Source organism: Prenolepis imparis, unplaced genomic scaffold, assembly GCF_030444845.1.
Source record: "Prenolepis imparis isolate NDT839.2.m4 unplaced genomic scaffold, iyPreImpa1.0 SCAF_12, whole genome shotgun sequence".
Lineage (NCBI taxonomy): Eukaryota > Metazoa > Arthropoda > Insecta > Hymenoptera > Formicidae > Prenolepis > Prenolepis imparis.
This window is the reverse complement of record NW_028141170.1, coordinates 10194963-10221219: the sequence shown is the minus strand read 5'-3', so window position 1 is coordinate 10221219 and position 26257 is coordinate 10194963. Positions and strand designations below refer to the sequence as shown.

Below are 26257 nucleotides of genomic sequence, written 5' to 3'. Positions count from 1 at the left end.
TATCCTTGTAATATTATATATCAAACTCACTCTCTCTCTCTCTCTCCAAAGTGCAGAAGAGGGGACACATTTTCTACATAAAATGCATTTGTACACTGTCTTAATTTTATTGAATCAGTGGTTACAACAAGACGACGTGTTCAAGAAGGGTCAACAATATTATTAAATATTTTTCGTATATTTAGTCTTAATACTTCAAACAATAAGATTATAGTTTCATGTAGTTTTTCATTCTTTTTTTTATACGTAATATATTAAAATATATATTTTATATATATTGTTCTTTGTAGGTAATACATATATATAATATATATACAAATCGCAGAGATAAAACGTATGTACAAAGTAACTGCACCCTACAAAATAATCGCGCATATATTAAAATAATAAATCTAAATAAAAAAAAGAGGGTGTATGAGAGATGAGGGTTTACGGAAAATAAGTTAATAGTCTTCTTATAATATATAATATATATATATATATATATATATATATATATATAAAATAATTATTATAATTAACGGTAATAGTATAAATGAATAAATTTTTGCCGAGTTCTCTCTTCTCTTTTTGTATATGTCATGTGTAAAATAAAGTGTGTAAAGTGTGTCTTGGCTATTATACATATATATATGGTATATATTACAACTAATATACAATATACATATATTTATATATATATTGTATATGTGCATATAAATATATATATTGTATATGTGCATATATACCCACCGGGCGAGAAAATATATTCTTTGAGGTAAACTGTGCATAAATGTAAACAATAGTGTCTAATAGGTACCGAAGTTAAGTTAAAATTAAGTAATGTAAATCACTCTCTGTGCTGAGAGAGTGAAAATTACGGAGGTATATTCGTTCGACTAGAGCCGCCGTACAATATAATCAATACTTGCTACTGTGTATTCAACGCTACAGTTTATCTGTGATAAATTATATCGTACTCTGCGTAGAAAGGAATGTGTGCACGTAATCTTGCACCGATCTCATTGATATGAGGGAGATTTAAAGAGACGATGAAAATAAAAAAGAAATGTGTTCTCTCTCTTTGGCTGCCTGTATATTATTGTATATTATTCCTAAATTAAGATGGTAAAAGAGTTATGCGTAAATGAAAATTGACTGTTAAGGAGATCCACAATATATGTCGATCCAAGTTAATTATTATGATAATTAATGATCAATGAATAGGCGAAATATTGAGATACAGTGAGATAAATAGATTATAAATCTATGATATTATGTGTGTGTATATGTATGTACGTGTCATTTTCGACATATGCATTTGTAGTAGTAATACAAAGAATTCTATATATACGATGAGATGCTTATTGCTTTCGTATGTCTACTAAGATAACAATGTTATCTTTATTCTTGGATTTTGTGAGACACATAGATTTTATCTCTCCGCACGGCGACTCTATAGTCTCTCAATTGTTCACGACACCTAAAACTTATCACATCCATGAAATTATTTCAAGAGCACTATGGTATGTACGGAGTGTTTTTGGATTAAAATTACTGATTGCTGTTGTATTGTTGGCTGTTTAGCTCGGTTACTTTTCTGCACGGTTCTGTTTTTTGTTTTTTCTACACGATACGGTATAGTGATATATGAAATCAGGAATATAGCAGAAATGTGACCGAAGTGACGCATAAATGTTGCTACAACTAGAAAAGTATAAAAAGTATATTACGCTACTTAAATGTAAAAAGATGGATGAGGACAGTTTCGATAAGCATAAAAAAAAACCCATTCTCTTTCACGTAAACTCTGAAATACATACTCTGTTCAATCGTATATCTAACACACAAGAGAAAGTAGAAAATAGCGCGAAAAGCATTATTATTTATTACATACTTTCTGCCGCTTGTATTTTTTCACTCAATCAAACTCTCATACCTCTCTTAAAGTTAAAATCTCTTTTTGATGTCCAAATATTCTATTTTTTTCTTTCTTGATTTTTTTTTTTTTTTTTTAATAATATTGATAGATATCTCAAAAAAATTATTCCTTAAAGTGTAAGCTGCAGATATATACTTTCGGAACTTAGGAGTCTAGTACCGCGAGAATAAATCTCTGTATGTATGTGTATGCGTGTGTATGGTGCATAATATTAATAACAATACGTAATAAACTAAGGAACAATCGGTTTAGCATCCTGATTTTTTTCTCGTCATTATACACCAGCTGTCTCGTCAACGCTTTATAAGATTCGTTTTCTAAAATGTACCATCAACAAATACAAAAAGTACATGAAAAAGCATATAAATGTATGTAAAATATACCCTCAACAAATATGGAAATAATATAAAATGTAACAGGCATATTACATATATATATATGTATATATATGTATATGATAATAAACGCAAAACATATCAATTAAATAAAATCGTAAGCCAGACACATTGAAAATGTGCAAACGCACGCAAATTCGCAAACAAAAATAAAGATTGCTGCGCAAGAACTATTTAAGAATATATAAATTCAATATCATATATATATATATATATGCGATCTGTGAGATTCTCATAATTATATTTATAATACATATAACAAGTTCCATGTATTCAATGTGTGTAAATAAAACGATTCTTTCTATTTCTGTAGAAACTGTATGCGATCTGTAAACTATATAGAGCTATTGTAATGATTTGTGGGATCCAATATAAACGGAGAATAAGTAAATCATGGTGCACAGTCAACTAAATATTAATAATCCATTAAACATGAAGTATCTGCAGTATAACAATGGTACCTTTTCTTTTCTCCCGAGTAAAAAAATGAAACTGTTTTCGGAACACTCCATATATATATATAATATATTAGACTTCTAACAGACTCTGTGTTATGAAAATGCGATATAATATTCTATGGAATGAAGATACGATATATAGCCTTTTTTTATATAATATACGTGCAGATCGAATTAATTCTAGCGTTACTTGTTTTCATACTGTGCTCATGGTGGTGACTAATATTATTGCATGATCCAGAGTGTAATGTGTTCATCTAAAGTATATACTGAATGTAAAATGCAATAAATAACAATTAGTGGAGGTATAATAATAACATTGACATTTCTACGTCTCACTCTAAAAAGATATAGCTTATTCTCTATCAGGTACTGTGTTGGGTTTTTCTGTCATGGTAACATGCACCAGTCTGGAATATGTGTCTTGTATGTTGTTAGAGTCTCGATGCTGCTTCTTGCTTTTTTTCTCTTTTTGTGTAATACACAGAACTGCTTTTTACCAGCTAACACGCTAAATATCGTACAACAAAACGTTGACGTTTAATTGTATTCGAGTACCTAATCGTTTTTTTAAAAAACGATATCAATCTTATGAACGGAAAGAAGCCCAAGAAATATATATGTAAAAATCCTTACGTAAATTATTTTCAGGAATAATCTCCGTCAATTATAAAAATATCGCGTCTATTAATACATACAGTCTTTAAGATCTCTTATAGAAGTAAATGAATGTGAAAAAAATGAGAGATGACCTCTATTTCCTTTACGCGTGCTATTATTAATTTGAATTACTTATATAAATTCTGAGCGCAATTATCTTTCCGAATTATTCTTCCCATTCATAGGATCCATCTCTAATTTAAAGTATGACATATCAATAGTCCGTTTTAAACTAATTCAAACTTACGTTTAAATATTTTTAGGAAGCTATATTCGACAAAAATAATTTTTTTTTTTTTTACACTAACTCGAAATGCGAAAGAAATTTAACTTTGATTTCTTAAAGAAATCAATGTTTTCTTTTTTTTATAAAATAAAAATGACATCTTAATGACACACATACGGTATATTAAAATAAAAAAAAAGAAAGAAAAACACGAAATAAAAAAAATTTTCTTAACATTTCTAAAAACGCGTAGCATCTGGTTAGAGCCTTTCCCTGTCTTCTCTTAATACTAAATGTTTTTTTCCTTCTTAGTTATAATTAAATATTATCAATGGAAAACTTATTTTGGAATGATCGGTGTTTGCGCTCTCCCGCTTTTAAGCGACATCGTCAGTCCGAAACTTTGTTGTCAGAACGAAACTTCGTCAACTGAGAGTTTAGGCCATGCTTTGCCCGGCATTATTTATATAGCAATTTTTTTTATGTTCCCAAACGCGAAGGAATGCACATCTTTCTACTATATATCAGCGTTCAAAGTGTGATATTTTTTTTTATGAACATATTCACAATTAACAATTATTCTATCCTATGTACAGAGGCATTTGGAAACTTACTATTTCATTCCAGATATTATTTTGTTCGAGCATCTCTTAACGTTGACAACTTATTTAATTTTACCAGGGATGTGCATTATTTGATGCATTTTAAATGAAAATGTAAAATGTAAAATGCCTATTTTGTATTTTGCATTTAAAATACATGTTTGCAAAAACTATTTTATATTTACATTTAAATGGTTTTTATTACCCATTTTTTATTTCAAATGCATTTTTTTGCAAACTAAAAATTAATCGAGATATCAATAATATGTATATATAACAATCAAAATGTTATTAAAGAAGTCATTAAGTAAATGTCTATAAACAATAATAAATTTTTTGTAATTCCATGTGTAAATATAATTATGTAATTTTTTTTATATTAAAAATATATAAAGTTTATAAAAACTTAATAAAAAAATAAGAATTTAAATATAATAATTGTAAGAAATAAATAATAAAAAATAAGAAAATTTAAATATATATGTATATATATATATTATATGTATATATATATATTTGAAAAAACCATTTTTATTTTAAAAAATTATTTTAAAATACCTATTTTCCATTTCCTATTTTCCTAAATGAGTGTCTAAAAAGCATTTTGCATTTTGCATTTTGCATTTTCAACTGGAAAGCTTCCAACTATTTTGCATTTTTTGTTTTAAATGGGTTTAGACATCCATTTTGCACATCCCTGAATTTTACACACAGAATCATTCAAAACAATATCGAGAATCGATAGAAAATGACAAATTAAACACTTTTTGAAAAGACTTGTGTGAAAATGTTACACTTTGTTGTTAAATTAAGCATATTAGCTGAAATATATGTGTGTTTTCCTATTCAAATACAAACATTATTAAAAGAAAAGTATCAAGAGAATATAATTCTCAGTCAACCCCTGCATTCGATTCTGTATTTGGCCTCTAATTAGCTTTAATTTAATTTTACAAGTACTTTTTTTCAAAAATACATAACTTGTTACATCTTCTATCAATTCTCGAATAATATTTTGAATCAGTCTGTCTACACACAAGTCCGGCAAATCTTTTTTTAAGTATCATCTACACAATCAATGCACCACCGCAACGTCAGGAATGTCGATCATGCAAAGCGATGAATTTGAGAATCATGTGTTAATTGCATTTGTTGAAAAATTGTATTGCTTACGCAGCCATTTGCTTTGTTCTTTGCGCGCAATAAAATATATCTTACTCGTACGTATTTACACAACGTGGCGACATTAAACGCCTCGATATAAATCGATTGGACGCGAATCGCAAGTCGGACTTGGCCAGGTAGTTGTTGTCGCAGATGTTGTTTTGCATCATCTTCGCTTTTCGCGGGACTAAAATTCGTTCTTTCCATTCTGCTTTCTCACGATATTGATTCTTGAAACTGATTGACGCGCCAACCATAAGAGGAAGGAGGAAACAGGAGAATAGGCATATTCCTACTTACTGTATACCTCGATACCGGTGCGAAGCATTGAACACTTTAGTGTATCGCCTAACGCGTTTTCAGCCGTTTGGTCCGAGCGTCGGGATAGATGCGCACGGGGGCGATGATGAAGTTTCTCCGTCCGGACATCCTGAGTTGTTATTTAAACTGCTAGCGCTACTGCCTAAAGTACAATTGACCATTGTGAGCTGCGTGCCTTCCAAATCTTGTTCCTCCTCTTCCTCCTCCTCCTCCTCTTCCTCCTCCTCTTCTTCCTGTTGATTATTCGAGACAGAACTGCCTCTCCTTTTGTACTGCAATTACGGAAAATTACGGATGTGTGAATTATTGATGAATAACACGCCTTCATTATCTGCAAGATGTAGAGATACCTGAGGGTTCTCCATAATATGAACATCTTTCGAGCCTCCATTTATCTCCCATGGCGATAATAAGGGTTCCTTTGCACAAATTTCAAAAACTCCATTAGATTGTGCACCCTATACAACACATATCACATATTATATCCCTTGATTGAGACATATAAATAAATGAGATATATATAAATAAATAAATATATAAATAAATAAATATATAAATAAATGAGATATATATAAATATATTTCTAAATCTAAGCGAAATTTCTTTTGCGTTTGTATTCGTTACCTTTGCATCGGAATGCGGATTTGTTTCGAGCGGAGACGATGGGCAAAGCACAGCCAGTTCAATCTCGTTCGAGGCACCGGCGTTCGCTTGTTGATTCGCAGAAGTGGAGGATTGCTCCGCGCAACATCCGTTTCCGTTTCGCGACAATACACATCCGTTCGCAGGCTGAGCGCCGTTTCTCAACGAGCGAGAATCCTCGAACTTTCTCCGACAGTATATGCTGCATAGACATATCGCGATGAACCCGATGCTTATGCTGACTCCGAGAATCACACCTGTTTTTTTACACCAAAACATGTACCGATTAATATTACGGTTGACGTAATATTATTAATATAATGATTAATATAATGATTACACTAGTTTACAAAAAAATTTTTTTTTCCATTATTTTAAACCGGACAAAGTATTTTTTATAGAAATTATATAGATTTTTGAGTGTTGAAAACGATGCCGCAAACCAAATTTTACTAGCAGATTTCCAAAATAATTGAAGTTTAATTTATTTAATTATTTATTAAATAAATAAGGAGTAGTAATTTATTTAAATATTATCTATTAAAAATTTGAACAATTTTCTATGAAATTCATAATTTATATAAGATTTTGATACTAAAAATAGATTGTCAATAAATTCCTTGAATCCAAATCAATTCCATGAGAATTCCTTGATTTTTCAAGGTTGAACAAAGTTCCCTGAGAAAATACCAGGTTTTCAAGGTTCTTTCCGGGAGTATACACTCTACTATATTCTTTCGCTCACCCAGACTCTGATCAGGCTTGGAGTTTTGCGGTGGCTTGTCCTCCTTACCGGATGGGTCGGGTACTTTCGATACTCCACCTCCACCGACGCTGTCAGCACCGCCACCACTTCCACCACCGGTAATAATAATGATAGGGTCCGACGATTTCCCATAGCCGGCTTTCGTCGCTGCTCGTACCATGACAAAGTACCGTTTGCCCGGCGATAAACTCGGTAGAGTCGTCGATGTTTTATTACCCGGCACGGTCACGTTGTCCCACGTCGTCATGAAGTCCATGGTGTACGCGACGAAGTAATTCTGGATGATGCCGTTGACGTTGCTCGGCTCCTTCCACGCGATTCGTACCTTGGTATTGTTACCCAAGAACCACTGTACCTCCTCGACCTTACCAGGAACTGTAACATTTATTTATATATAATATAATATATTTTATATAATATTTTATATAATATTTAATATTATAAATTTATATAACATTCTATATATTTTTTATAATATTTTATATAATATTTAATATTATAAATTTATATAATATTTTATATAATATTTTTTATATTTTATATAATAATTTATATAATATAATATAATGAAAAACCGATATAAAAATATCCATATATCGTAACTGAATAATAAAAAATTGTGTATCTCACCATCTTCGTTTGTGTAACATTCTATAGATTCACTGTAAAGACTGGTTTGATTCGTATCGTGTCTAATGGCCCTTACTTTAAACTGATATAAGGTAAAAGGCTTCAGTTTGTCGACGTTTACTTTTGTATCGTCTCTGTAATATATTTCACATAGATTTAGAAAAAAAGCACAATACTTTTGTGTTATAAAATTATGTTCATTTTAAAAAGATCAAGCTGTATACTTACATGATGAAACATTTAGAATTGTTAGAAGTTAGCACATGCACCGCATGATAACAAAGTTCAAATGAATCTATACTATGCACATCAGACAATGTCCACGTTACATTTATGGACGTGGGTGAGACGGGAATAGCCTCCAAAGCCATTGGTATGGTATCTAAAATTATGAGATTATTACGCATAAACCTTTGTCTATTCTCTGTTCGATGAAAATACATTATGTAACAATCTGACAAAAACTACTTACTAGGATTGGATTGTGCAGTCTCTATGTGTTTTGTCAAGCAACCTGTTGCTTCACCCAAGCTCACCATGCACAAACCCATGGTGTAAGAAACATTCATATCTAGATAAAAATAAAAATTACTATATTATAGCTTTTATCTGTAATATTATCCAAGGAGTGCCATGGAATGCAAAATACTTACCAAGATCAGTAAACAGGTATTCAGTAATGTTTTGCGGTAAAAGAATAGTAGTTAATTTTTCACCATCTTGATTTTCACAATAAATTTGCCAGGAATCAAATTTTGATTCAATTTGATCATTTTGCTTGAAGTTAATCTTCCATTTCATCTATCGGAAGAAAATGTTTATAAGAAACCTCTTCAAATAATTATAAATATTTTTCAAAAATTCAACCAATCAACGAATTTCATCATATATTAACCTTAATTATCGAAGCGTTTACGATTAATACTTGAATATCCACAACATTCCTTATAGTAAATTGATTAGATTCAGGAGATGGCGTAGTCACAGTAATCCAATTCAATTGTGCCTCGCTAATATTTGGCCAGCCTTGCTTTGTTTTTGCCAATACTCGAAGATCATATTGCGCTCCGGGTATCAGATCTGTAATCATAATATACATAATTATATATAATTATACAATGCATAAAAATTGCTTTGATAAAGAATAATAATAGATACCCGAAAGTATGTGGTATTTAATAGTGGCAGGTAGATAAACTATTGTGGAATATGGATGCTGGTGGAGTCTCCATTGTAATTTATATTCCTCCACGATGCCGCGGGATTCCTTTTTACTCAAGGGCTCCCATGATACATTTAGCTTTGTACTACTGATTACATCCACATTTATTTTTGGTGCGCCTTTAGGAACTTGAGAAACAGGATCGTTAGTTTAAAATTTGAATTGAAAGAACATTAGATTAGATTTAAAAATTGATAAATAATGAATACCTACCACTTGGAGCTGTGGAACACAGAATGATAGCCGATTGATCGCTGGCACCATAATTATTCCACACTCGTACGTAAAACGAGTAATTTGTAAACGGTTCAAGAAGCTTTGTTACTTCTACAGATGTAGAATTCCCTGGTTCTGGCGGAGAGACTTCCTCCTTGCCACCTTCTGTTGTCAAAAGTATGACGTATCAAATATATGGAATTTTCTCGAATCTCTCTACATCATACTTATCCTTACAGATATCATAATCGAACTCACCTACAGGACTATAATGGACGGTATAAGCTGTAATACTGGTATATGGTAGAGACTTTGGTGGTTCCCACGAGATTAAGATTCTAACTGGTGAAACAGCGTGACATTTTAGAGAGGTGGGTGCGGCGGGACTATTGCGCGACGTATTTACTTGGAGCCGGCCAGCGGCCCAAATTTCACCCGCTGAATTTACCGCTACACATTGGTATATGCCAGAGTCAGACGGTACTGTCGCTGATATTGCTAATTCTACCTTATTGTATTCCTTAACGTAAGTCGTTCTGCGACCTATCAACATACAGGAACGTCGTAATCGTAAGAGTAATCGTAAACTTAACAATTTGTTTCGTCTCTAATAATTATTACCATTGATAGTAATATTCAACGAGTCTTTTAGCCAATAAATTTGAGGTACGGGTGATCCCTGCGCCTGACATTCGAATCTCGCTGTTCTTCCATTTGGACAGATTTGGTTCGTCGGCGTTTTAATAAATGACGGTGGTATCAATATGTCTATAGTTACATTCTGTAACAATTTAAACGAGATATATATATGTCCTTTTTATACATGTATATATATTTGTTAAACACTTTTTATATAATTCATCAAATTAATCGTACCCACCTGTACTTCTAAATCATTGGTGATAACATTTCTTGAAGAACACAAGTAAATACCAGCATTAGAAACATTTACATTTGTCAATGAGAGTATAGCGATGCCAATAGTATAATTAAGAAGGATGCGAGGTTGTGTAACATTATCTGAGAACACAAGTACATTTAAATGTATTAAATTTTGCTCAACACTTGAAACTATGCATGTAAGTCTAATTATTTAACTCTTTACCTATATAAATACGAGGAATAAATGACCATGTTATGAGTGGTGGTGGATAACCAGATGCGGCACATGCTAGATTAATATTCGATCCATTGAGTAGCTGATGATTGTACAAAGTCTGTGGAAACAAGGATGATGGAGTATGCGATCTGTTACCATCAGCTCTTGAAATAACTGTTAGTTTTGCTTCTCTGCTCTTTTTGGTCTTCTTTAAAAATTCATTTGTGACTATGCATCTGGAATACAACGTTTATTTATTTAGTTTAAAGTATAGAAATTAATAGAGACGGAAAGAAAGAGAAATTGAAAATTGTATTACGTACCTGTATGTGCCAGCATCTGACAGTTTCGTTGCACTTATATACAGAACACCTGGTGGTACCATAAAATACTTTGATTCATTATGATAAGATAACAATGTTTCGTTATGCTGCCATGTAATATTGGGTGGGAAAGGAACACTGTCTATCAAACAAGACAATCTTGCAACTTCATCTTCTTGAACCGTAATATTTTCTGGAGATTCTTTAAATGCATGTGCAAACTCTGTAATGTATGACATTTGTTATAGTAATTATGATATTCTAGACCTTAAAGGTAACTTAATATGCTGAAATACATATATATGTATTATATTTACCTGCTATTTGAATAAATGTAGGAGCTGACCGTATCAAACCTCCTAAACTGCTCCGTGTTACACAGCGATATTCATCCTTATTATGGTTTCTAGCATTAACAATACTACCCCTTTCCTTTTCTTTGAACTTTTGCATTTGTAAATTTTGTTTCTACACATAATAGAGTCACATATGTAATTTAATTTTTTATCTACATTACAATCTGACAATAATAAATCTATCAATGTATATACTACCTTGTAAAAGTGAAGAGAGCCATTGGAAAGAAGAACACAGCGAGTAAGACCACATGGAGGTGCTGGTAATCCATTGTGCAACCAAGATACAGTTTCGTTTGAACCAGCTATGCAACTAAGCGTGATTCCCTTTTTTCCTAGTATCACATGGCCGCCAGGTTGAATTTCCAGTGTCAATCCAGACCCCTTAGTCAGACCAGCGTCGGAACCATCTGACTTGGACACGTTCCTACCACTGATATTCCCTCCAATACCCTTAACACCTGGTCAAACAAGCGGTTTTAAAGTTACAATATTTTTACAAGGATATAAGTATCGTGACACTTTAGAGAGAAGAGTTATAAATAAATATATAATATTGCAGTTATTATGTTTCCTCTTCAAAAATTTCCTACCGAGACCCTCTAGTTAAAGTCTCGGAAGCAAATTTTACAACACGATTAGAGATTACATAATTGCTGACGAGTTCAATAAACTTATTCTCTACTCTCCTATTGCATTAGCTAGAGTATATATTTGCTTAATTTAAGAAACAATGAAACGCTTAATACAGAAAGCGATGCCACAAAAAACTCAGCTCTTGGAAATCGCTTTTCCGTGACATCCACGAGCGAATGTCATTAAATATAACGAATTTACATAAAAACTGCGAGCTCTCGAGGACGTCGACGATATCTGGACTCGTGTGCGCAATATACAACCAGTACATCGCCCTCCCGAGAGCTCCGATTCGGCTCGGCATCCCTAAACCAGGTCGCCGCCGAGGAAGTCGTACCGACCCGGAGGTCGGTGCAAGGAAACGAGGAGTACAAACATCCCAGACAGATCTCACGCACCTGCGGCACAAGCTGGCTTCAGCACTTCCGTAATCAAGACGCTCAGCAAGAGTACTCGCGCCGCCATATATCCGCGCTCATCGGCAACGGCGCGTGTGTGCTTGCGAGTGTGCGTGTGTGTGTGTGTGTATATATATATATATGTATACGTAGTTGTTTCACTGGCAGAGGAGCCAGGGCCGTCGTCGATTCGTCTTCTTCGACTTCCTCGTCGTCGTCGGGCAGCTAGCGGGCAGGATTCGTCGCCGCATGTTTGACGTTTCGAGCGGGAGCCTCCTCGTCTTCGTCGAGGAGCCGAGAAGAAGGACGGAGGATATTATCCGCTGTTCCGTTCGCCGAGCTGGAGCGCCTCTCCCCCTCCCCCCTCCCTCCCTCCCCCCCGCGCTCTGTTTCACTTCGCGTGTGTATATACGCTCACATCGTCCCGACCGGCGAGGCGCGCGTACATTCGTACATCCCCCGATGACGATGACAGACGCGAAAGCTGCGACAGGATCGCGAGTCCCGGATAAAACCCTGGCACCGAGAAAGCGGACACTCAAGTCACTGGTTCGTCGAGAGAGCTTTTTTTATCGTCGAGCGTCACGTTCCCTTAGCACGCGACTCCTTCGTTCCTGCTTGCCATCTTGCCATCCCTCGGGCGTCCTCGTTCTTCACCGCCTCCTAGCAACGCGAGAGGGAGATTCGAACGGAGGCGACCGAAGGAAAGATAGCGCGACGAGAAACTGTTAGATCGCGGCATCGCGAAAAAGGTATAGAGTGCTTTTATTGTATCTTGATTCATGAAATTCGCAAAACGCACATTTGTGCTCTATTAAAAAAACAAAATCATGGGAAGAAGAGAAATTCATCTAAATGAACAATTATTATTTATATTTATTTTCTAGAGAGATTGTCACAGAATTATATTATAAAAGGAAATTGTAAAAATTAATAAAACGTATATATATATATATATATATATATATATATATATAGGATAATATTTTGTTTTTGAAATTTTAATTATATTATTTCAAATCGATAATGTGAATCATTCTGTGACCATCCAATGATACATGAATATTTATCCATGGCAAGTTTGTGAAATCTTTTTTTGTCGACTAAAGATAATTCGAGAGGAAAAAATTATAATACATTTACATAATTGATTCATCAAAGCAATTTCTCAATTTTTTCAAAATATTTGTATTTGACTCAGAAAGAAAATATTATATAAAAGTTAATAATATATAAAAAGATATTAATAAAATATTATATTAATTAAATATATTATATTATTAATATTAATTAAAAAGATATTAATTTTATATGTGTATGTACGCGCGCATGCATTTTTCAAACAATAGAAATTTCTTTTACATCGAGTTGATACCGTTTTACAGAGAAAATATATAATTTTATAAAGAGTTTATCATTTTTTGATTTCTTCGCCAAAAGATAAAATAATATTCTATTGAAGAAAAAAACAATCTAAATATTGGTAAAAAAGATTTGTCTTAATCTGAACGACTTTGTTGAATGGAAATATATTTTTTATTTATATATATAAGTTGGATTCAAATATTAATTCTTCTCATTTTTCCCTCATAAATCGCAATAAATATTCTTAATGACGGAATTATTTATATAAGAAATAGTTCTGTTATTAAGATTATTTCGCTCATTTGCTGCAACAATGACATAACTCAAAAATCAAAAATTTTTGAGTTATTAGTACAGAGAGAAAAGTTGTTACATGTATTATATATATTATTAAATCGTGTCTCTTGAAAAATCACAATTTTTGAGTTATGTCATTGTTGCAGCATTTGTTTATTATATATATTAAATTATTGTGCGATTTATACAGGGTATCCCAGAATGATGGGGACTAAATTCGTGTGCAGATTCCTGGGATCATTTGGAGACGATTTTTTCTCAGCAAAAATGTCGAGACACCAATAATTTTCGCGATATAAACGATTGAAAATAAAGGGTTTTTCGCAAACTAAGCCTTGTGGAAATAAACTAATAATAAATTCACATTCTTCAGTTAATTTCAGGTAGAGTTTACTTTAATAGAATTTTAATTTAAGGCTTAGTTACAAATATACATGATGGCAAAAATTGGAAACATGCAAAAAATAATGACCTCCCTCGACATTTTCGCTGAGGAAAAATCGTCTCCAAATGATCCCAGGAATCTGCACACGAATTTAGTCCCCATCATTCTGGGACACCCTGTATATGAGGAAAAGATTGATAATCAAATGAAACTTATATATAACAAGAGAATGTAATAATTATTTATTATATATATATATATATATATATATATATATATATATATATATAGCTGCTGCATACCGGTTTTTTTTCATCTGCTGCCAATCATACTTATTTCTCTACGATGGCAATCGCGTGCGAGAGAAATCGCGGAATCGTGTTGTATATATATCTCGCGGTCATTTTGTTTTCCCAACAAAAAAGAGGCATGGCATAAAGCACTGTGTGTCGTATACTTATCGATGAGAACGACGACGCCGGGTCGATCGAAGAAAATCGTCCGTCCTCTACTCGCGAGAGAGAACCGGTTTAACTGCGACAGTTTTCCAACTGCGCTATCGCCTGATGACCTTGACACTGCGCTTTCACTCGTAGGGAAAGTTTCCTCCCCGGTACAGGAGGGGTTGTTGCTCCCATCGGTGGCGAGAAGGGAAGGGAAGGATCATAAAAAAAAAATAAATAAATAAATAAATCGATCAAGGAAACGTCTTCATTCATTCATCCGGGATCATCGGCATCTTTTTTTCCTTTCGTAATTATTTCATTTTCTTCTACTTCCTCTTCTTAGCAGAGACCTATGAAAAAATTTCAATGACCCTCAATTAAGCAAAGAAAATTAATCTTCCGATTTGGAAGGGATTTCGATACTACCGGACGATAAAATAAATTAATTATATTTATCAGAATTATTATAATTGTATATATTATAATTATAATAAATTATATTTATATTATACAGGGTGTAATAAAAATGGACAAATCTTTTTGCAAAAATTGTTTGTAAGCCTCACCTGTCAAACGTCCTGTCAAATAGGATGAAAGGATTGATTAAAAAATCATTTTTGGACATGTATTTCTATGAACTTTTTTGCTCATTTTAATGAGTAGAATACGCTGTTGAAGTAGCTGCCGACACCTGTAATAAATAATTTTATTATGATATAATATAATTATAATAATAATAAACAATTACTTGATGCATGACGAGTGTAAATAATAATTGTTCCTCGTCTTCGTTGAAGGAAAGGTACCGTTATTTCGCATTCCCACCCATTAGTTCGATCCGTCTTCGTGCACCTTTCACGTTAGGCGAGCACGAAATAGAAACCGCCGATTTCCGTCATCATCGTCGTCGTCATCGTCGTCATCATCATTTGTCGTCGCATGCGTAAAGGAGGAAGGAAAAGAACTAACCGTGAAAGTCTTTCCTAGGTATTTGTTATTCGGTTCAGAGATTATCGTGCTAGTAGGACGACTTGACGTCTTTGACGTCCTGGCGAAACTGATTAGCACAATTTGTCATACTTGTTGCCAGGTTCATTAATCCTTCAAACTAAGGGCTACAATCTAAAAAATATCTATCGAAGAAAAGAAAAACATAAAATCATATATATTAATGAGTCATATCGTCGAGTCTCTTTAGTTCCTGAAGAGATGAAGATTACATGTGAAAGTAAAAGCGAGACGATTATTAGGACGCAACAAAGAATACTCGATTATTTTGATGAAAAAGATAGCTTATTTTTTTAATTATATTATTTATGCGATATATTCTGTTTCTTTTTCAGAATGAAATTTGATTTCTTGGAAATGGACAGGAAATTTCAAAAGAATCAGCGATAAGAAGCCGATCGCCAACCTGTTGCGCCTGATTGTGAATCTAATATAATCCGACAATGTTAGTTTCACCTTTCTTCATCTTCCGTTTATGCACAAATGTGAAAGGTGCCCGCGAGGTATAATTGTAATCCTCACGATTAGAAGCACATGTGGAACATCCTGTGCGTCAGTATAAGTCGATTTCCAGTTAGTCGGGATATCAGTCAGAATCTCGTTTCTCGTGTTATTCTCATTGTCGCGCATTTAAGAGAAAAGCAAAATCATCGCCGTTTTGCCGATTATTGCGAGGGATATATTATTCATGAGAGCCCTCGAAACGTATCGCTTTTACCAGGTTTCACATGCGCTATTAGAAGATAAACTCGCTCTACACATACACATTCATGAAGCATTGTATTAAACAATAAGACACAAAAGACTCGGTATAGCTTATTAGAAAGGTTAAATAGACGTAAAATATTTTTCTCTAGGTGATAATTGGTTTGAAAGTGGAAGTAAAATGGTGTATTTATTATCGCTCTATTACATGCAAATTTTTTTCTTTCATCAAGAAATTTTTCAACTTTGTCCTACTGTGAAGAGAAAGAATCCAAAAAGAAATTTTATATATAATTAAAATAAATATTTAATAATAAAAAAAAATTTTAATCGAATGAAGAAAAGGATTTTGCAGGTGAAATCAATCTCGAATAATATTTTCTTCGAGGAGGGTAAAATTCAACGAGATCCAGGCGAACGATAAGACAGATGAGGAAAAAATTTGCATGTAAATATATAGGGGTATCGAAATAAAAATATCTTTTATATTTTACTTCCTACTTTCTATCGAACTCTTCATGTTCATATTTAATGTACTGTTTTTTTTTTTTCAAACGCGTGTAATAACGCGCATCGCACACGCAATCTTCGCACACATATATCAGAATCGCTCTCGTAAGTGTAATCGCGATTACTTATGACAATACACACAACGACATACACAGCTTTTCAAGAGACAAAGTCGTCTCGGCGACTTGCGCCCGATGAAGCAACGTTTCCGAGGGAAAAAATGAATAACACGAGCGCGCGAGGAGAGAAAGAGGGTAAGAGCGCGGAGAGCTATAAAGCGATCCAGTTTCATCGAAATTCTCAGTTTGTCGTATACTTATATCGCACAGCAGACGAACGACATCTTCGACCCGACGTCTGCCCTGCAAATATGAAGGCGGGGCCGATATTGCAAGTAAATGTCCAGCGAGTAGGCACACATCTCTTAATAGCGGATGTAAAAAAACGCGAATAATTTCGTAAATTCGGATTTTACGACAAGAGTGGACAGAGAAAAGCGGGCGTGTATTGATACATTAATATTCGATTCCATTTGATTGTGTTTTTTTGATTTTCGCTGATATAGACACATAATCCTCAGTGTAACTCGAACGAAATTCAACATATATTTTAATCGTGTATTGCGTGTAACACAGAATTAATTATTGACTATAATCGAATATAGAAAAGAATGTAGAGAAAAGGGGAAAAAAGTATACAAATTAATCGTTGTGGTGATTTACAGTTGATATTACTCGTGATGCTACTGGCTGGACCCTCGGAGGAATTTTTTCTCGAATAGTGAGTGTGACTTTTGTACTTTCTTCCTCGCAAGATTATTAAAGCGCTCGAAGAGGAATAAATGTAGCTTAATAATATGTCTTACAAATCAATCATATTTCCATCAACTCTTCAATTGCCGAATTTTACTCATTGTGGAAAAAATTCGACGCCCAATCATTTAAAAATACATATCATCTTAATCAAATTTTTAATTTCTCTAGAATAAAATTTACCTATATAAAATTACTTCATTTTTTTGAATTAATTTTGACTATAATTTTTTCTTTTAGAATTTTTGCTTCTAAATCTTTAATTATACTTGTAATATATCTTCTCTCTCACATTTTAGTTCGAAGAAGGCTTTGCAGAATTTCTTCCAATCTCTAAAGGCAAAAAAGCAGCCTAACATACAACACTATCACGTGCATTATTACCCGATGCCTTACTCAATGTTAACGTGGCCGAAAGTTCCAGCTAAACGAGACATCGAGAAACTCTACGAGTACGTTTGCACATTCTACACATTAACCACCAAATAGACAAAAACAAGATTTAAAGTCATTTCTCGTCGGGATTGCATCCAACGAGAAATTGATTCATAAGCACGTGAATACTTATAAAATAAATGTAGCATATATTAGAGAAAGTGATCAAGTTCGTTTTTACCTCACTTCACCGCTTTTTACGAGATTAAGTGTGAGAGAATCTCTGCAATCTCTCGCTGTTAATCTTTTATAGCGCTACTTGTGAACATTAATAATACTAGACTGCGCTAATACTAGAGCGACAACTTTATCGAGTATTATTATTATAATTATTTTCTAGCGACCCTTTCGCGTTCGGATGGCCGGATTATCAGTACAAGTATTTACCTCATCCTTCGATGATCATGTCGGATCTTCAACAACTATTGGACGCAGAGATTCCAAGTGAGTTCAAGTGATATTTTACAAAGAATTAATTGTCATGTTCGTTCGTTCGAACAATAAAAAAGATAGAAAAAAATATTGTATGCATAAATCATGATTATCGATCGTGATTTAAATAATAGATTTTTTTCGCAGCATTAGACGATACGCCAGCTACGATCGATCGTAACGGCCAGGGATTACTGCTGCAAGTTCCTCTCAATCAACAATTAGTGCTTCATTTGCTAAGGAGAGCGCAACAACAACAGCTGGCAAAAGCGGCGACTTAGAATATAAATAGCTACGTAATACATTATCGCTAACGAATTGTGATTTAAATCGGTATTTTTCATTAGTCGATTGAAATCTAGCTTTTAAACGCTTATCCGACGTGTATAAATTTTACGAAGACCTATATTATTTATTAAAAGTATACAGACATGTCTCAGAACGTCTGCGTACTTTTTTTTTGTACTTTTTACATATTATTTGTACTTAGATCGCACGCCAGTCAGAAGAGTTCGAGATAAATAAATATCAATTATTATTATAGGTGCTTAAAATTTAAGGGAGGGCTGCGAATTGTCATCTGCGAGCAAAAGTCCCGGAAGTTGCTTGCACTTCTTAGCCGCCTCGGCGTGAAACTTCGGCGCGCAGGGACGACGTCGCCAGGTTGTCTTCTTCAGCAATAATTCAAGCGGGATTTCGCGCAGTTTCGGCACGATCGAAGCGGCCTTCAACTTTCTTCGTTCGATGCGAATCTTCTGCTGTGCCTCGTAATCCTCTTGCAGCCTCGACGCCAGTTGCATCATGTATTTACGATCCGTTAATCGCGCCACGTTACTTCCCATCAGCGTCGTCAATCGCAATCTTACGGGGGTGTAACTGAGCCTGCGATCGATTAACCCTTTCGTCAATGAACCGGATACTCGAAGCAATTTTCAACAGTTACAGAGGTATCAATAAAATCGGAAAATAATTAATCAATTGACGGCGCAATTAAATACCCTCATAAAAAAAAATATTAAAAATGTGTGTGAAACTCTTCTCTGCCCAAAACAAAATACAAGGGGCCTTTGTATTCGGAAATCTTCTAAAATGTAACGGAAAAGAATGCATGATGTGTCAAAAAAATAATTTAAAAAAAGTTGGTACCCAAGTTAACATTTATAAAAAGATGAAAAATTACGCATTGACAGAAGGGTTAAATAACCTACCCATATTTCACGCAATCCGTCTCCCACCATGTCGGAGGCGCATCGTAAAGATCCACAATCGGCGGGAACATTTTTTTTTTTTAAATTTATGCACGTAATTTTTACTTTAATTTAAATTTTTAACGCGAAATTTAGCAGCCTATCCCAAAGAGATATAATTTCGTTCCGAATAAAAATATTTTCTCAACGCAATTTGAGCGTTTTTTGTCGCCCGCCGTCCGATTGATATCGCTAGGGTATGCAAAATTATTGGGAGATTTTTTTTATAAACACTCTTTAAACTTTTAAATGTAATATTTTTAGTTATTACATTTAATATTCGTTTGTTCTATTTATTTATATATTCGTATCTGGTATTTATTAGAAAACTTAATGTCTATAATCTGGCAGAGAGATTTGTTCTGTTTAATCGAGCGTAAATAATACCGGACGGCTTATCTACAGGTAGATACACCTCTTTGTTCGGTACTTTTACGAGATTGGAGAATTTGCTGAAATCCACATCGAAGTAATGCTTGTTCGGCATTTGCATCTCGATGCTAGAAATCTGTAAATATTTTTATTCCTATGTAATATACGATATATTAAATCATACGATATATTAAAGTAAAATAAGATAATTCGATATATATATTCAAAATATATTAGATACTGCGAGAAAAGAAAATTACGAGATAAAAAAGATCATATTTACTTGTTTGATTTTATCAAGTATACACTTTTCCGTGATGTAAAGCGTATTTTGCACGCTAGGCGAATAAATCCCTGTGTCCGGAGGGCCCGCAAATTTCTCCATAATGCAATCCTTCACCGTTTGCCACACATTATCGAAATCCACATCGCTCGCCGTCGAGAAGTCCCAGCTAGCCATTACGGCAGTACTGAAAATACGATCGTTCATGTCCGGTAACGTGCGATATTCATCCTGAATGAAATCCGTGAACGAGCTCTGCGTGCTCTTCAACATTCGCAGTCCCTTCAATCCACCGCGAATTCGTGGTGATTCTAGAATTCGAATTAATTCTTAGAAAAATGGAAAAAAAATCGACGAATTAATTTCATTATTTAAATACAAAATCAGGTGTGCAAAGAGTACCAGATATAGATATTAGACGTAAAAATATTTTTTCTTTCTTGCGAGTATTTTTTTCTACTCTAATTTATTTTGAATTTATTTATTTTATTATTTTGTTTTGGATACTTTTTTTTCCTCGCGAGTATTTTTATTTCTTTCGGTCTTTTACTGTGGATCATCTACTTGAAGATGAAAAGAAATATCCGCAAAAAATACCCAAAACGATCAAAATAATTAGAGAAAAAAAATTGTTTAACAAGTTTGTTGCGCCTAATATCTTATTAGCCCTTTTCACATCTAATTTTGTATTTATATAAAATCTTTTCAATATATTATTATATTCTTAATTTAAATTATTAATTTTTCAATGTTTTAATTTTTTACTCTTAATTTTATGCAATTATCGAGTCTTGTTCTCATTACGATGTTTCGAAAATTAGTCTTATATAATATAATATAATTAATATTATATAATAAAATTATACAATATATAATTAATATAATATAATTTAATATAATATAATATATAAACTATATAAATGTGACACAAGAATTTTCTCGATAATTTTTTTTTTTTTTTTCTTAATTCATACCATTTCTGAGCTGGCTGACTTGACAGTATCGTGTCGCGGTTGGACTCATAACGAAGGCATGATTGTGGGATACGTTGTCAACGTTGTAATGTCTGGTCCACGGATACTCTTCGACGTTGATGCTAACTTCCGCTACCTGCGCGTACGTGTAGAGGAAGTGGGAGCAAAGCAGAAGTGCGAATTCTTCAGGCGATTGAACACCGTGTTTCTTTGCCATAAGATAGACCGTGTTCTTCTGGCTGTCCGTCGCGATGATGTCGTGATTGTCACCCTCCACATAATCCTTCTGAGAGATCAGACGCAAATGCGTGTCTACCTCGTATTCGCGAATTTCGTGGCGTAATTCGTTTTCCCGGCGCACATACAATAACTTGACGTTATTCTTACCGTAACCATAAGCGCCTAATTCATACTTCTCCCTAAACGCAAATTCTATTTAATTCTTTCCTTATTTATTATAAATAATTTAAATTTTCCAAACTTCTCTCTTTCAAACTTTTTTTTTTTTTTAATAAATAAATTCTGTTCGATGCGATATATTATCTCGATGTATGTCGTAATATTGTCATAATTTGCCATAATCATGTAATTATCTAATTTGTATTTATACACCAGGAAAAAAAGCATTTTTTTTTTTAGATTTTACTTGAATTTAATTTTTTTATTAATTTAAATTTTCTATTTTTCCCCAAATTAATTTTCGTACATTAAACCCATCATTTGTGTTCACCTATATATTTAAATTTATTTATATATTAATTATAAAATAATAAATTTATTAAATATTTAAAGGAAAGAAAAACAATACCTTTTTTCATTCTGAGAAACTGTGAGATTCGGCTCAGCATCTCTTGCAAAACTCAACGAACTATCAAATGAATACTTATTGTTCTGCATGCGAGAGAGTGTTCCTTTATGCGGAAACATTTTTATTATTTTTACACACTTTTAGACTGTCGTGTGCTATATGTTATATATTATTCCACGTATATAAGTGAAAAACAATCACAAATCGCAACCCGATTTTCCGCCTTTCAATTTCACTGTCGAAATCGAAACGCGCTGGGTGAAATTCTATCTTATATAGAACGCGCATTACGTTCTTTTTTCATTGACTGACAGATTAGAATTGACCCGATAATCTTGTAACCTCGCAAGGTCAACGTAAACTTAGCACACATAACATCGTCAATAATAATCAGCGATTCAACGGGATGTCGAGGTAATAAAAATTAAAAGAAAATTCAAGTTCAGGTATAGAAAACAGTTATATATAAAATATACAATTTATATAGCGATATAAAAGACAGTACTTATTTAGTACAGTTCAATGATATTTTTTAGGACAGTATATGTTTGAGGACATTCAAAAATTAAATAAAGAAGAATTTAACAACAAATTTGTTATATACAAAAATATGCAAAATATACAATTTACATAGCGATATAGAAGACAGTGCTTATTTAGTACAGTTCAATATTGTTTTTTGTATATCATTGAGGACATTCAAATTAAATAAAGAAGAATTTAAAAACAAATTTGTATCTGGCTCTTATTAACTCGTTTTTTCCCTGAATCTGTATTTATTTATTTATTTTTATTTGTATTTTTAAATGTTTTTCTGAATTAACCACTCGATATCGTTTCGTGCGTTATCAGTCTTTCGAGAAGCATCGATATAATCTTTGTTATAATTACATGAAAAATTGCGTTGAGAAATTATATTGATATGTACAATCTCTTTATGATTCTCCGAACTTGACGTCAAAAACGATAGGAACATCACGGTATATAAATAGCAAATTATCAACATGCATGATTTCTCGAAAGATAATTTGTTAATACAGTCTTTTGTTAATACTTATATGTATTATTTGTTAGAATTACAAAATGCGATCGCTAAAATTCTTTTCTTTCTTATTAATCAAATATTTTTTATTTTACCGCACACACGCAAAATGAATTACTATTCGCGGAAATAAACACGATTAATTTTGCGAGAATAACAAATAAGAAGTTTAAATCAATTATAAATTTTATTTTTTATTCTAATTTTAATTTTGATTTTAATTCTTTTCATTTGAATTTAATTGAGCTTGAAAAGCTTATTGTAATCCGTAAAAGTGTTGTAATGTAAAACGATACAATGTAATGTAATGAAATAAAAAGGTAAAATGTATAAGATAAAAGATAAAATATAAAAACGCAAAGATGTAAACCGGAAGCCATTCTAAGCCGCGAGGCAAGGATTAAATAAGTAATAATAATAAATTATAAATTGTCCTCCTCACCTATATATGTTGTTGCCCCTTTATTGTCCCTCTCTCTCGAAAGCATTCTTCTCCTGTCTTGTTTTTTTTTTATAGCATCTAATATACTTAATATACACTCTCGCTCACGCAAATGTAATTACTCATTTTTACACGCACTAAAATATAACAATTAACACTTTGCATAATATTCATACGTGACGAGCATTTTATAATATCGCGATAAAAAAAGAACGCGAGAAAAACATTATTGTTTTAATACCTACGATGTCTCTCATACAAATGAATGTAAGATTTAAATTTTAGGGGAGAGAGTTGAATTGATTAGTTGAAAGATGAGAGGCTGCTCTCGAAAATATATATTATACAATCGAAACTTGTTATTGTGAAACCAATAATAAGGCGTAAATCGCGAAATATATATACGTATTTTTTGGAATATTTTTTAGAAAAGTAATATATCGCATTTTTTCGAGAAACAATGATATCGTACACTTGTTGAACTTGGTGAAGAGAATAACAAAATCACGCTTGTAAACACGTGACACATGTCATAGAGAGCGAACTCAAAGTGCAACATTGTGTCAATTTATTGACACTGATAAATAAATAATATTTAAATCAACAAAGTTCTGCAATGCAAGATACACATGTATGTATATACAAATATTAGAATCCAAGCGCGTCGTTGTGGAAGAAATAATAATTATCGCACGTAAATATATCGCAATAAAACAATATTTAAAAATTTTTCATCTCCTGTCGCCTCGATCCTTATTCGTTGCTTCATTTTTATTTATCTAGGCATTATCTGTCTAATAAAATTCACACGTTTATTCACTTAAGATGGAAATTATAGGATGAAGCGATATACATATATTATATATATATAATAACAATTATAAATCATCGTTTTTAGTTCAACTTTATTGATTATTATTCCATTCATTATTTATTAGCGAATTACTTCAGTAAGAAATACAGCGATGTTTGAATACGTCCTCCCGCGGCGACGAATCTCGAAGGAATGGGCCTTGCTACATCACTACGATCGGAATGCGGCGAGGAGTGGGGGTGGGGAGTGGGGGAAGCGCTGCGCGGCCTGCGCGCTGCTACATGAATGACGCAATGGTGGGGGGGAAGGAGTGGGGGGCCTCCTACTACGGTCACGTGCGCAGCGGAATGCGCGCTACTACGAGGAAGGGTGGGGGGGGAGGACAAGGAGGACGCGGAAGAATTTATTATTCTGTGAACGTTCGTCGCGTACGGAGTACAGAAGAAAGGACTTATCAGCTGTTTTACATTCGGCGCATATTAATCTTTCTCTATATATCGCGATCTTGATTCGTATATTGTTAGATTATCTCGCATTATCTTAGATCGTATATTTATTCACCTTTATAGTTAAAAAAATAATTATTATCCCAAATATATTTTGGATTTAAATGATGACTCGTAATGATTCTAGATGCTTCAATCGCAATTCGAAATTTGTTATATAATCGCGGTTAAATATGAACAATAAATTATTGTGATAAAATCAAATGAAATGAATAATTTTGTGACTCTTTTTTTTATAGATTCTTCCATAAACTTACCCTACGCTCGGAATTCACTTGATGGAATCGTCGTTGCACACGTTTGCATTATCAATGTATCTGCATATAATACGATAGATGGTTTTTTCTTGCGAAATTTTTCTTTCCACTTTCGATACTGCACGTTTCCTGGCAGATGACATTTAAAATCTCGATAATTTTACACAAAGTAAACTTGGAACACTGGCCGCACGAAATTTACTCGAGGAAACTCTCAAACTGACGGAACTTATATCACATACCTAATTATTTATACACACAATACGACGATTCCGTTAACTTTTTCCCGGCACTCCCGATATTACGCGATTATTTGCAAACAATATTTATCAAATCATAACCTGAAATCGTAAAAATTCCGATATATATATATATCGTAAAAATATCGTACCGTAAAACGTAATTATAACTAGCGATCGCACGACATTTAATTAATATTGTACACAATGGATTGATTCTGTTTCTTTGACATATATTCGTTCGAGGTTTTGTTCGCGATTAAATCTTTGTCGCACAAGCGTTTATTAATAACCACAAAAAATATAATCGCGCGACAAGACAAATTACTGAAAACTCGTCAACTTCCGATTCCGTTTAGGGCGCTGTGTATCCGAGATTTCGAGCACGGACTATGCAAATCAAATATGGCTGTCACAAAGTGCATCGATCAATCGAATGAAGCGCATCATTTGGCGCCAGTTTCCATAAACGCGACATTAAGGCACGTGATTATGATCGTGTGTGAATAATTTGTAGCATTTCACACATTTGTAATTCAGATATAATCAGGAGCACATATCGAAGGAATTAATACAGTTGTTGTTACTAACTGGTACCACAATTATTAAAATATTATAAGAATCACTCATCACATTTTGTGTTACACATTTTGTGTTACAATATTTTGAAAAGTAAAAGGAATATCGAAATATGAAAATGTGACAGGTATGCATAATTTTATCTAATTTTTTACGCCACACGAATTTAAAAAAGCATTAAACATATTAATAAAATAATACATTTTTAATGTAAAAATTCGCTCTTTCTCATATTTTTCTTATTATATTTTATATATTTTTTTT

General features: G+C 33.1%; 4 protein-coding genes and 1 long non-coding RNA gene across 6 annotated transcripts; 1 reads left to right on the top strand and 4 right to left on the bottom strand.

The window, feature by feature from the left end:
* Window positions 1-111: 111 nt before the first annotated feature.
* Window positions 112-12354, bottom strand: LOC145944094 (protogenin). Of its 2 annotated transcripts, none has more exons than XM_083052133.1 (19): window positions 12036-12354; window positions 11200-11462; window positions 10963-11113; window positions 10646-10868; window positions 10329-10558; window positions 10104-10243; window positions 9845-10004; window positions 9482-9766; window positions 9221-9388; window positions 8944-9135; window positions 8681-8865; window positions 8439-8586; window positions 8258-8356; window positions 8014-8167; window positions 7786-7919; window positions 7135-7530; window positions 6372-6646; window positions 6098-6205; window positions 112-6019 (listed from the first exon to the last, which is right to left on the bottom strand). In XM_083052133.1, exons 1-19 carry the CDS (start codon window positions 12100-12102, stop codon window positions 5786-5788), a joined length of 3612 nt encoding a protein of 1203 aa, XP_082908259.1. In that variant the 5' UTR covers window positions 12103-12354; the 3' UTR covers window positions 112-5785. The 2 variants fall into 2 exon arrangements, with proteins under 2 accessions (XP_082908259.1, XP_082908261.1); XM_083052135.1 differs by having other exon boundaries at window positions 6098-6166.
* Window positions 12355-13417: 1063 nt separating this feature from the next.
* LOC145944099 (uncharacterized) lies at window positions 13418-26145 on the bottom strand. The gene is made up of 4 exons (XR_014426617.1): window positions 25176-26145; window positions 15277-15661; window positions 15095-15219; window positions 13418-14878 (listed from the first exon to the last, which is right to left on the bottom strand). It is a non-coding gene; the product is annotated as an uncharacterized LOC145944099 (long non-coding RNA).
* On the top strand, window positions 16864-18971 carry LOC145944097 (uncharacterized). The gene is made up of 5 exons (XM_083052138.1): window positions 16864-17145; window positions 17476-17531; window positions 17863-18015; window positions 18339-18442; window positions 18578-18971. Exons 1-5 carry the CDS (start codon window positions 16879-16881, stop codon window positions 18709-18711), a joined length of 714 nt encoding a protein of 237 aa, XP_082908264.1. The 5' UTR covers window positions 16864-16878; the 3' UTR covers window positions 18712-18971.
* Window positions 17289-19777, bottom strand: LOC145944098 (uncharacterized). Its single transcript, XM_083052139.1, has 2 exons — window positions 19639-19777; window positions 17289-19312 (listed from the first exon to the last, which is right to left on the bottom strand). The coding sequence occupies exons 1-2, from the start codon at window positions 19707-19709 to the stop codon at window positions 18979-18981; spliced, it is 405 nt and encodes a 134-aa protein (XP_082908265.1). The 5' UTR covers window positions 19710-19777; the 3' UTR covers window positions 17289-18978.
* On the bottom strand, window positions 19914-22388 carry LOC145944096 (uricase-like). Its single transcript, XM_083052137.1, has 4 exons — window positions 22115-22388; window positions 21307-21725; window positions 20333-20643; window positions 19914-20185 (listed from the first exon to the last, which is right to left on the bottom strand). Exons 1-4 carry the CDS (start codon window positions 22231-22233, stop codon window positions 20015-20017), a joined length of 1020 nt encoding a protein of 339 aa, XP_082908263.1. The 5' UTR covers window positions 22234-22388; the 3' UTR covers window positions 19914-20014.
* Window positions 26146-26257: the final 112 nt, after the last annotated feature.

What these genes read in the sequence shown, in the direction of transcription:
- LOC145944096 (XM_083052137.1), bottom strand. Translation starts at nt 22,233, where the DNA reads ATGTTTCCGCATAAAGGAACACTCTCTCGCATGCAGAACAATAAGTAT. An exon ending in GTTTCTCAGAATGAAAAAAG is followed by an intron (nt 21,726 to 22,114) that starts GTATTGTTTTTC and finishes ATTTGCGTTTAG; the next exon opens with GGAGAAGTATGAATTAGGCG. An exon ending in TACTTGATAAAATCAAACAA is followed by an intron (nt 20,186 to 20,332) that starts GTAAATATGATC and finishes AAATATTTACAG; the next exon opens with ATTTCTAGCATCGAGATGCA.
- LOC145944094 (XM_083052133.1), bottom strand. Translation starts at nt 12,102, where the DNA reads ATGGCGGCGCGAGTACTCTTGCTGAGCGTCTTGATTACGGAAGTGCTG. An exon ending in GCTCTCTTCACTTTTACAAG is followed by an intron (nt 11,114 to 11,199) that starts GTAGTATATACA and finishes TATTATGTGTAG; the next exon opens with AAACAAAATTTACAAATGCA. An exon ending in TACATTTATTCAAATAGCAG is followed by an intron (nt 10,869 to 10,962) that starts GTAAATATAATA and finishes CATACATTACAG; the next exon opens with AGTTTGCACATGCATTTAAA.
- LOC145944097 (XM_083052138.1), top strand. Translation starts at nt 16,879, where the DNA reads ATGACAATACACACAACGACATACACAGCTTTTCAAGAGACAAAGTCG. An exon ending in GACATCGAGAAACTCTACGA is followed by an intron (nt 18,016 to 18,338) that starts GTACGTTTGCAC and finishes ATTATTTTCTAG; the next exon opens with CGACCCTTTCGCGTTCGGAT. An exon ending in ATTGGACGCAGAGATTCCAA is followed by an intron (nt 18,443 to 18,577) that starts GTGAGTTCAAGT and finishes TTTTTTTCGCAG; the next exon opens with CATTAGACGATACGCCAGCT.
- LOC145944098 (XM_083052139.1), bottom strand. Translation starts at nt 19,709, where the DNA reads ATGTTCCCGCCGATTGTGGATCTTTACGATGCGCCTCCGACATGGTGG. An exon ending in ACGGATTGCGTGAAATATGG is followed by an intron (nt 19,313 to 19,638) that starts GTAGGTTATTTA and finishes AATCGATCGCAG; the next exon opens with GCTCAGTTACACCCCCGTAA.